The sequence below is a fragment of the Callospermophilus lateralis genome, chromosome 10 (genome assembly GCF_048772815.1).
Source record: "Callospermophilus lateralis isolate mCalLat2 chromosome 10, mCalLat2.hap1, whole genome shotgun sequence".
Classification (NCBI taxonomy): domain Eukaryota; kingdom Metazoa; phylum Chordata; class Mammalia; order Rodentia; family Sciuridae; genus Callospermophilus; species Callospermophilus lateralis.
In genome coordinates this window covers 83,261,556-83,273,661 of record NC_135314.1, presented here as the reverse complement: position 1 = coordinate 83,273,661, position 12,106 = coordinate 83,261,556, and the positions used below count along the sequence as shown (strand labels likewise).

General features: G+C 31.1%; 1 protein-coding gene across 2 annotated transcripts in view; it reads left to right on the top strand.

The window, feature by feature from the left end:
- Atp11b (ATPase phospholipid transporting 11B (putative)) overlaps nt 1-12,106 on the top strand; it is a 110,025-nt gene that overhangs the window by 61,909 nt on the left and 36,010 nt on the right. For both annotated transcript variants that reach the window (XM_076867196.2, XM_076867197.2), the window contains exons 21-25: nt 280-382; nt 3,498-3,643; nt 4,896-4,955; nt 6,974-7,101; nt 8,198-8,336. In XM_076867196.2, the coding sequence (XP_076723311.1) occupies nt 280-382; nt 3,498-3,643; nt 4,896-4,955; nt 6,974-7,101; nt 8,198-8,336 (576 nt within the window). The remainder of the gene's footprint in view (nt 1-279; nt 383-3,497; nt 3,644-4,895; nt 4,956-6,973; nt 7,102-8,197; nt 8,337-12,106) is intronic.

Here is a 12,106-nt window from a genome sequence, read left to right as displayed (position 1 = left end):
ATTACTTTTTGAAAATTTAAGATACATTTTAAAAATTATTTCTCATTACTCAAAATTCAAACATAATACCCTGTTTGGTGATGACATTTCTGAAAGACATTCCTAAAACCTTAATGGAGGCATTCCTCAAATGAACCCCAGTGCATAATATTATCTAATATAAAATTAAATATTTTTTAGTATTATCCTTATTGTAGTCATTTGAGAAAAATGACATTGCACAATGCAAGACAGTCAAAAATTTTATCATAAAGAAATAATTCATTGTATGTCTTCCAGGTAATAAGACTAATAAAAATCTCACCTGAGAAACCTATAACACTGGCTGTTGGTGATGGTGCTAATGATGTAAGCATGATACAAGAAGCACATGTTGGCATAGGTGATTGACTTTTTTCCTGAATTTTAAAGTTGCTGTAATTATTTGGTGTTTTTGGATTTTCCTTTTGTAAATTAAAATACAATGTCAAATATGTAAATGAAAACTAAATGTAACGTTGGTAATATGTCTAGTGTATCCGCATCAGAAATGATTATAATTAGGCACACTATTTAGGATTTTAGTTATTAATTTTAAAGCAAGTATTACATTAGTGAATCATATCTTTGCCAATTTTAATTTATAATAAAAATAACTTTATTTTTACATGCCATCTCGTACCTTGTAAAATACTTTCACATTATTTTATCCATAAATTTATGATTTACATGGTTGCCCTTATGGTTTAAAATTCTTTTTTAATATTTATTTTTTAGTTATAGGTGGACACAATATCTTTATTTTATTTTTATGTAGTGCAAAGGATCAAACCCATTGCCTCACACATGCTAGGCGAGCACTCTACCTCTGAGCCACAGCCCCAGCCCCCAAATTCTTATTTTAGAATTACTGTGATTGTTTGTGAAACTAAAGGTTCTGTAACACATTTGAAGACAATTTTTAGAGATGAGAAATAATACTAAACAATAGTAAAAAGATAAAATGTCAAATAATTTTGTGATTTTAATGCCTTTATTCTAATTTCTATTTTGTCTAAGACTTTATTGGGTTCAGAGTACTAATACCATTAGTATTGGTAATAAATTATAATAAATAATAAATTTAGTGATAAATTATTAATCATTTCCTATTTTAACATCTGACTATCTTCTTCTATCATTTTATTTTATAAATACACAAAGAGAAAAGTATGGTTATAGATTTTTTTGCTGTTGTCAAAGGATAAAATTTGAGAGTTAGGCTAACATTTGTTCTGTAATAGTCTTCATTATTGCCTATGACAGTTTTCAAGTCTACTATTTCCAATTTATTCCTTAAAATAACTCCTTCCTCTTTGGGATAATTAACTGTTCATTTTGATATTTTAATTTTCTTTCTAGTTTGTACACTGTTGTTCCCCTTAAATCTCCATAATAATTTGATAATTTCATATATCATACATTAAAGCATAAAAAATTTGCTTAATATATGACAAAGGAGATGTTTCAAATAAGAAAGGAAACACATTATTCAATAAAAAGTGTTGATTAAACTGGTTAGTTATTTGGGAAAGAAGAAAAAAGTTAAGTCTTCTATTACTAAAGCAAAAGAAATTCCAAATGGATTAAGGATTTAAATAATTTATCACCATAAAAATTAATTGAAAATGTAATGAATAGTTCTATTATTTGAGTTGTGGAAAGTTCTCTTAAGTACAATACCAAAGCAAGGAACTTGAGAGAAGTTTTTTGTTTTTGTTTTTTGGGGGGATACAGGGATTGAACTCAGGGGCACTTGACCACTGAGCCACATTCCCAGCCCTATTTTGTGTTTTATTTAGAGACAGGGTCTCAGTGAGTTGCTTAGTGCCTTGCTGTTGCTGAGGCTGGCTTTTAGCTTGTGATCCTCCTGCCTCAGCCTCCTGAGCCACTGGTATTATAGGTGTGCGCCACCGCACCTGGCTTAAGAAGTTCCTTGTTATAGAGGAAAAAATTAGTATGTCTGGCAAAGGTAAAATCTCCCCCAAAACAAATTTCAGTGCGACACTAGTAAGGAATACTTGTAAAATAGATGACCAAGTCTTAATACTTCTAAATATGTGAAGTCTTAACAAATTAACAAGAATAAGAGACACACTCAAGTAGATATATGTGGAAAGATGTGAGTTCCAAATGAGAAGTATAAGATGAATACAAAGTATATGAAAAAAGTGTTTCATCTCTGAAACAATCAAAGGAATGTAAGTTAAAATTGCCTAGCAGATTGGCAGCAATTACAAAGATTGATAAATCTGAAGTTGACAAAGATACAGAATAAAAAATGATTTTATACAGCTTTAGGGAGAGTATAAATTAGTATGCCCTGCATTATTGTGCATGACAAAAAAGTTTAATTCTATGCTTCTTGATCAATAGTGCACCCAGGAATTTCTTCTAATAATTGAACGTGTTGTAATGATATGTATATCATCAATAAAGTTCATATCTATAAAGTAACAAATGCAAGTTACAAAACAAATACTCTCATTTTTGTACACATTTTTATATTTATCAAATATATCTACACATGCATGTAAAATACAGAAAGAAAAATTCTAAGAGGATATAGGCTAAAAATTGTTTTTCCCCGTAAGTATTATGAATATAGATTTTTTTCTCTGCCTCTTCATTTTAGAACATTTTGATACTTTCATGATAATTTTTTAAATAATTATTTTTTATTTTAAGTGGACACAATATCTTCATTTTATTTTTATGTGGTGTTGAGGATAGAACCCAATACCTCATGCATGCTGGGCGAACACTTTACCTACTGAGCCACAACCCCAACCCCATGACAAAAATTTTAAAGGTTAATTTTGAAAAATAATTTTTAAAAGTTGCTTTTGGTCAAAAAACACAAACATGGTGATCTCTGATTTGTTTTTTTGAAACCTAAAGGATTATTGTAACCTAAAGTACTCTTTTTCAGATAAAATGATGCACTGATTTCAGTACATTTTTTTTAATTTATTTATTTTAAATTTACATTTTTCTTTTAAAATGCACATTTGAATTATTTATGACAGTTTGAAGTAGCTAAATATGCCTATTTTTTACTACATCCAAGTTGTTCAAGTTTAACTTTTTTATATTCACTAGAACTAGTAAAGACAAAGTTGTTTAGCACTCTTTTCATTAGATGTTTATTACCCAATAATTTGTGCTTATTGGTACAATAATTGATGCTTCTGCTAGATCCTGAACTTTTAATATTATTTTTATTTTTATTGTATTTTTTATATTGTAATTCTTTGAATATTGGTGTTACATGTCTTGTATATGTTACAGCTTTATATTAAACTACACATTTAAGTAGAACAACCTTTTGGATCACTGCTAATTGCTGTATATTAGGATTTAGTGTTTCTAAGTCCAGGTTCAACTACTAAAATAAATTTAAGATATTTATAGCTGTTTCATGAAAATTAAACTTACGAATTATCAGTGGACATTCCTTTTTGTTTTCTTTATTACAGGAATCATGGGTAAAGAAGGAAGACAGGCTGCAAGAAACAGTGACTATGCAATAGCTAGATTTAAATTCCTCTCCAAATTACTTTTTGTTCATGGTCATTTTTATTATATTAGAATAGCTACCCTTGTACAGTATTTTTTTTATAAGGTGAGTTTTATATGGATTTTTAGGATCAATTATTGATGTAGTAATTTGAAATTTTAATTTAAGGAATATTATAACCATATTAATTATTCTTTCTTTAATTATTTTAATTAGGTATATATGACAGCAGAATGAATTTTGATTCATTGCAAATTATTCTTAAAAAATAGTTTCTGTAAATAAAATAGCGGTACCTTTGTAATTAACATGTACTGATAGAATGCAAATCAGTGGTTTTCTGGGACCAAGAGTATAGGTGTTACTAGAAAGGAATATAAAAGAACTTTGGGAATTGATGGGAGAGTTCTCTAATTTTATGGTGATGTTGGTAGTATATAAATTTGTCAAAACACATCAAAACTTACACTTATATTGATGTCTTATTCTGTACAGATTCAGCTGCAATAAGTTTGATTTCCTTAAGGTTACTTCATCTCGAGTCAATAAGTTTTAATTTAACTCCAACATGATGATTTCAAGCAGAGGTTAAATTTGTTTTGTTACCATCATTGGTCTGTTAGTAAGCTAGTGAAGTGGGGAGCTTCTCAGTACAGAGTTTTTGTATGCATAAAGTGAAATACTTAGGATTACAAATAAAATTGTTGAAATATATTTCTATCTCTGGACCCTTTGGGAAATGTGGGAATCTGTAGACGTCATGTTAAATGCCTCTGTTACTAAAACATTTAATAAGCCAGAATGTCTTATTTGCATATATTTTTATAATTTATAGCTCTAGGCCGGGGTAGAACATAGATTACATATTACTATAAAATGATGTGGCAGTTTTCTTCTAATTTACTGTTCTGGCTTTTACTTGTAATATGAGAATAGATTGCAGTCGTAAAATGTTTTGATAGTTCTGTTTATTGTGTACTTTAAATATTTTTGCATTGTAAAGCTATCATGGCCCAAAAAATTAAGTAAATCTTGCTTATTGTACTGTGTTTCAACTATATTGAATGAGAGTTGGAAGACTATAAATTCAAAATAATGGTATTACTTGGCAGTGATGGGAGATGAGGGTATGTTCATTCTCATATCTACACTGTTCCTTCAAATGCTTTTAGGTATTTTTTAATAGAATGAGAAACCTACTTTCCCATTTTATGTGGACAAGTCCTTATGAAAAAAATCCTCAGGTTGCCATGTTAACTGAGATTGTGTTTCTGGACCCTTTACCATATTTAGGAATTTTTTTCTCTTTTAGTCCAAAATATTTTAATTGTTTTCCATTTAATCTTTTTTTTTTCAGAATGTGTGCTTTATCACACCCCAATTTTTATATCAGTTCTACTGTTTGTTTTCTCAACAAGTAAGTAAATAGAAGCTTGTGTTTTGTTCTTTTAGAATAAGATAAGTGTGTTCAAATTTTGATAGATATCTAGAAGGACTTTTTCATTTTTCTAAGTTCTGCAGGTAACTATACAAACTTCTCTGAGTAGTATGCTTAGTCGGCATAACATGCATAATATTTATTCTGGTTTTCAGTCTAAAGTTAATGTTGATACCAAAAATTTATTTTAATTCATGATGCTTTTTTTTTATTTTTCTTAGTCCTGTAAGTAACTAGACAAAACTTTTCTGATTAGCAATTAGCATATCACTCATAAATTTTATTTATTCTAGTTTTCAGTTTGAGATAAATGTTGATAACAAAATATATTAAAATTCTGGATGCTTTTTAAAGAATTGATATTAACTCTTTAACAGCTTGAGAAAATTTTGATAATTTGTTTCAATTATTTTGTGATATTTCTATAGAATCCATATGAAGCCACACCAAATAACAATTTAGAGGTTCACCTCATCTTAATTCTTGACTCACAATTTTTTAAATTTTTTTTGTGTGTGTGTGTGTGTGTAGTTGTAGATAGACAGCATAGCATGCCTTTTATTTATTTCATTTTTATGTGGTGCCAAGCATTGAATCCAGTGCCTCACACATATTAGGCAAGCACTCTGCCATTGAGCTCAATGACTCACAGTTTTTTATGAACTTTAGGGGTTTAGTCCAGGGATGACATACAGGTTTTACCACAGAAGCTAATGTAAATAATTGATAGAAACACCTAGAATGCTATGTTAAAAAGGTTTCTGGAGTGTAAGAGAGGGAAAATGCTGTAATTTATTAGTGATTGTAATGGGCACAGAGTGGGTCTTTAGTTGTACACATGTCTCATATTTGCCATTCCTGATTTACTGTTTTATTTTACAGAAAAGGAAAGTGAAATTCAAAGAGATTAAGTAATTTGCCCAAAATAAGATAGCTAAGTTCATGACTAAACTATGACTTAGACCTACTACTTCTGACTAATTGAGCACCCTTTTCACATACTATACTTTATCAAATTGAGCAAGACATGGTTTCTAATTTATTGAAAAAAATAAGAACTTAATTATCCTAAGTTGTTAGGTTTTCTTTTCATGTGTTGTTCCTCCTTAATTACTATTTTCAACTCTGTTTACAAGCTGAACTCTAAATTTTAGATATCTACTCAGGTAGGCATTAATTGTCGGTAACAGTTTACCTGAATGAAATAAAGAATGCTATAAGACCATATGACAAGGGGACCTGACCTTTTTTGATTACGTGTTCAGGGACTTTACAGTATAACTTGGGAGTCAGTATTAATAGCAATAAAACAACATATAAAAGCATAGGCACAGTGCTAAGCTTTTAGTACCAACAGTGGCATCTGTGACTCTTTAAAAAACACTATCAGCAAGAAATTGTGTCACTGTGAAAAGTTTCATGGAAGAAATTGAGACTTATTTATTTAGTGTCCTTTCTAAAGAGAGTGAGGGATGTAGATGGGGAGACCGAGCCATGAAAGCAAAACTATATGTGTAGCATACCGAAGGGATAATAAGAAGCTTAGGATGCATATAGAATTGTTTAAAACTATTATCACAGTGACCAAGTTGTGGAGAATCTTGAAATATAGATCCAGTTCACTATAATTCCAAAAACAACTGACATAGTAAAATATTTCAGTTTCTACACAGAATTCAAATCTAGGAACACTATATGTTAATGTCCATTTAAAAAAACTAATTGGAGGGCTGGGGTTGTGGCTCAGCAGTAGAGCACTCACCTAGCATTGTGTGAGGCCTTGGGTTCGATCCTCAACACCACATATAAATAATTAAAATAAAGGTATTGTGTCCACCTACAACTAAAAATAATCATAATAATTAAAGTAGATTTTGTTGTAATTGAAAAAACTGTAGTTTATGCTTTTTTAACATGCTTATTTGTGATTATACACAAAAATATAATAGGAATACATAATTTAGAATGTCAAAATTTCCTCTTATTTCTCTTTCTAGACACTGTATGACAGCGTGTACCTGACTTTATACAATATTTGTTTTACTTCCCTTCCTATTCTGATATATAGTCTTTTAGAACAGCATATAGACCCTCATGTATTACAAAACAAGCCCACCCTCTATCGGTAAGTATTTTCCAGCATTTAAGTGTCCATTGTTTTCTGATTACAAGTATTGTATTTAATAGTTAGCAGTTTCACATGTACCTGAAAAATAAGCAAATATGTAAAAGTGTCTGCTAAGGGGTTGGAGAGTCGTAGAGCACTTGCTTAGCTATTGAGGCCCTGGCTTCAGTCCCCAGCACCACAAACATAAATAACTAAAAATATTTTACTAAGCATGATTATTTTATGGTTTATAGTTGCTGAATACCAAAGAGAAATTTTGAGTTTTTCCTATGTTTTTAAGAATGAATGCTTTTATTCCATTAATACCTTGGGTGATTGTGTAATTTGTACTTACCTGTTGTAAACCAGTAATAGTCTACTTTGTGTGACAAGTTATTCAGTAATTGTTAGTCTCTAGAATTCCTTAAGAACTAGTTTATGTCTTACTCTTGCCAAATTTATGAATGATAATCCATGCAGAATGCAAGTCGATATTGACCTTTGTTCTCTGCTTTATTCCTGCTTTTCTAGAAGCAAGTTATCACCAGAGCTCTGGAATCAGGCAGAGATAGCTGAAGGTTCCCATCATAAACTCTTATTATAGAGAGGCTACGGAGGTACCATTTACAGAGGTGTATCCAGTTATCCAAATATAAAATAACTTACTTTAATTTCCTAGGTTATCTAGCACAGGGCTTAACCCAAGATTAACACAGATTATTTTTCCCCATAATAACTATTATTGAAAATGCTATTAATTTAGACCCTCAATGCAGAAGCCAACTCAAATGACCTCACTTGAAGGAGATATAGTCAGACTGGTTGAATATCAACAGAATGCAATACAGATAAATCAGCTTTTCACAACTAAACTGAAGTAATATTGCCCATATATTTCTTTATCAAATGAGAAAATGTATGAATTTCATTATGTGAACTATAAGCTGTTACCCCTATGTATGCTATTACTAGAAATGGTGGTTTGTCAATTTATTCTTCTAATATTTTCTAAAAAATTTAAATTAAAACTCCTTGTTTTTTTATTATCAAATTATGATAATTATTCTGTAGGTAAAAATATGAATCCTAATGTATTCCTTTTTTTAATTCACAGGGACATTAGTAAAAACAGTCTCTTAAGCATTAAAACATTTCTTTATTGGACCATCCTGGGTTTCACTCATGCCTTTATTTTCTTCTTTGGATCCTATTTTCTAATGGGGAAAGACATATCTCTGCTTGGAAATGGCCAGGTAAAATATATAATGTCTTAAATAATGCTTATCAATATTTTCATTTGGTTTAGTTTTTTATAATTTTCTGTCATGGAAAATAAAATATAAATTCAACTTAAATTACAAAATTTCAGATACTAAATTAAAATACAAATATAAAAAGGTTTTAACTTTTTTCACTGAAGTTTCATACATTAATGACATCCTTAGAACTGCCAGTGTGCAGTTCTAAGGAAAACATAACTGTAATACAGTGTAATTATAAAATGAGACTAAAGTTACTAGACTGTTTTGCTGTTCAAAAATTAGTTTATACAAAGATATATGTTAATATCCTTGCATGCGGTTTACCTCAGGACTGTATTCTAATAACAGGTATCATTTATTTGGTACTTACTTTTGTGCTAAGTGCTGTATATATCCCATGCCCATTATCCTTACAGTAATCCTCTTACAAGGGTGTAATTACTCCTATTTTTCAGATGAGAAATAGTGGTTGTTTGATTTTAATTACATGAATTAATTGTTTATTTATGGAGTGCCACCATACTCTTCAGTGCACACTGGCAGTTCTAACGATGTCATTAAGTTACTATTTAATATGGCCACTTTTCTGAAATATGAAATATTAAAAAGAATACTAAACAGTATACTGTTCCACTATGCCTTGATTGGAGTGCTTATGTTGAGACGCTTGTGGCAGAATTGGGCCTCTCTTTCTGGCTTAGGTGGGTTAGAAGAACAGAAATGACAGTGGTTGGTACTATAATAGACTGGATTCCTTTGTTGTATCTGTCAGCTTTGTGTCTCTGATCAAAATACCTGATGAACAATTCAGAAAGATTTATCATGGCTTACTGTTTTTAGAGGATTCAGTTCATAGTCCACTGGCTCCTAGACAGAAATGTGGAACATTACAGAGGGAAGTTGCTCAGCATATGACAGCTGGGAAGCAGAGAAAGAGGCAGATAAACCTTTCTATTGACCTACTTCCTTCTCACCTCCCAGGAGTCCATCCATCTTTCAGAGCCCTCATGATCCAATCTTTGCCTAAAAGACCCACCTTTGAATTTTGAAACATTGGGGCTCATACTTTAGCACATAAGCTTTGTGGGGGACATTCCATATCCAATCTATAACATTTTATTTCTTTTTAATTGGCAACACTTGGATCTTACATAATATGTTTGGAGGCACAGAAATACAATCTTTGCAACTGAAAGAGTATAAGGTTTTATTTGTTCACCAAACATATTACTGAGGACCAAACATTCCCAGGTAATATACTAGGCTCTGAATTATATATAAGAGTAACTTACATACTTTGATATGAGTTTAGAGTCTTCTAAGTGACTACAGAAATGGAGCAGGTACACTAGTAACAAAATAGGCTAGTGCAGTTAAGGAAATAGCTTTCAAATATATAGAGGCCTTATCCATGCTCATCTCTTTAGGTTACAGGGTAGGAACATAAATGTTTTGTCACTGCACTTTTGAGGACATATTAAGTCTGATTCGGATAAAAATATCAGTCTAGTTTGTTTTGTGTAACACAAGGGTACATCACTTTCCAAGTAATAATTATCTTTTATTTTCCTCTGTGCCAATTATATTACATGCTTTTGCTTATTAAATCATAATAATCCTGCATGAGAAAAAATTATTTTTTAACTTTTTTGCATATTAGAAAATTTATAACCTCAGAGAGATAAGTAATATAAGAGTAGAATTCTAACTCAGTCTGTGTGCTTAGTCATGATCCTTAATACCTTTATAAAAACAACTGTTAGCCTGGTGCCCTTCTACTCAGCCTTGCCACCTTTGCAGGGTATAGTAACCATAGAGCACAGTTACATGAGAGTGCCCACTTCGTATTAAATAGTAAGGTGGAACCAGACAGATGAAGAGGTCAAGGAGTATTAAGGCAGAAGTCATTGAATGAAAAGAAAATTAAAGAAATCTTTTTTGCTAGTTACTACTTTTTTTCCTGTTTTTAAAAATATGTACACATTGTGGTAAATATTTTTAAAATATAGGAAAAAAATATAAAGAAGGTAAATCATGGTCTAGGTAAACACTTACCTTACATATGTGAGGCCCCGGGTTCAATCTTTAGTACCACCAAAAAAAGAAGAAACTAAATTGCCTGTTATACCTCTATCCACATATTATTGCTTCTGTTTTTAAACAGATTTTGTCTGTTTTACAAATTTCTTTTCATTCGTTTGTAACTTTTGCAGTTTTCATTATCATTATAATTTGCATCTCCTTATTTCTTAACATTCTAACCTGTGATTTTTCATATTATTGTAATTTTTTTTCATAGCTACATAATACTCTATTACATTATGTGAGTATTCTTTTTTTTTTCCTTTTTTTTTTTTTTTTAATGGTGCTTGGTATTGAACCCTCAGCCTTGTACATGTGAGGCAAGCACCCTACCAACTGAGCTATATCCCCAGCCCAAGTATTCTCTTACTTTGAGAAGTTAAGTGTGCTTCTATTTTTTAGTGACTTCTTGTTGTTGTTGTTGTTGTTGTTGTTTAAGAGACAGTGTCCCACTATATTTTACCCAGGCTGATCTTTGACTCCCAGGCCCAAGCGATCCTCCGGCCTCAGTCTCCTGAGTAGGTGGAACAACAGGTGCACACCATCATGTCTAGCTTTAGTAACTTTTTAAAATTAATTTTTTAGCATTCTTTATACAAAGATAGAACCTTAATTCAGGATAAATTGTTGGTCTTTAGTATAAAAGTTTTTTCTCTCATCACCTGCTTAATTGATTTTTTTAACACAAATTATAAATCATTAACCTTCAATTATTAACCCAATGCCCCCTTTACCTTGCCAGTTATATCATGTATGCAGTGTATATACTGATAAAAATTAATCTGCTACTTACTGCTGCCTCTAGAAATAATGGAAAAGAAACACACACTGAAACTATTCAGAATAGGATTTACATTCTGGCACCTGTAGTAGTATTAGTAGTAGTAGTACATTCTGGCACCTGTAGTAGTATTAGTAGTAGTAGTAGTAGTAGTTGTTGTTGTTGCACCTGTAGTAGTATTAGTAGTAGTAGTACATTCTGGCACCTGTAGTAGTATTAGTAGTAGTAGTAGTAGTAGTAGTAGTAGTAGTTGTTGTTGTTGTTATTATTATTATTATTATTATTGTTATTTAGTTTCCTCTCCGCTAAAATGAGAGGTGTGTCCCTACCTTGCAAGTTTTCTGTATTAAGTGACACATAAAACATTAATCATAGTAGCAGTTAATAAAAGTACTTGGTAAGTCTTAGTAGTAAGAGTTGCTATTTATACTATAAAATCATTACACTAGAGAAGGCCTGTGCTGATCTACTTTTCCCAGAAATTTTCTTTTTAACTGTAAAAATCCCCTTGCTGTCTTTTCTAGTTCTAAACCATTGTTAATGTTTCCTTTTTAGGTTGCTTTTGCCTCTCTACCTCAGTTCCTCTCTTTATCACTAGTTCTTATTTGAACCCACAGACCCCTGTCCTTTAGCTCCAACTCCCTCTTTTATATCTGTGCTAAAAATCTGTTTAGAGTTGTATCTAGTACAAGTCTCATTGTTCAGTGCTCATATGTTGACGCTTCCTGTTTTCCATGTAGTGTTTTTATATGCCCAGGAAATCTATAAACATCTCTGATATTATTGATTTGTATTTTTGCACTCTTTCTTTTGGTCAGTTTGGCTAAGGGTTTGTCAATCTTATTTATCTTTTCAGAGAACCAGCTCTTCATTGCATTGATCTTGTGCATTGTTTTCT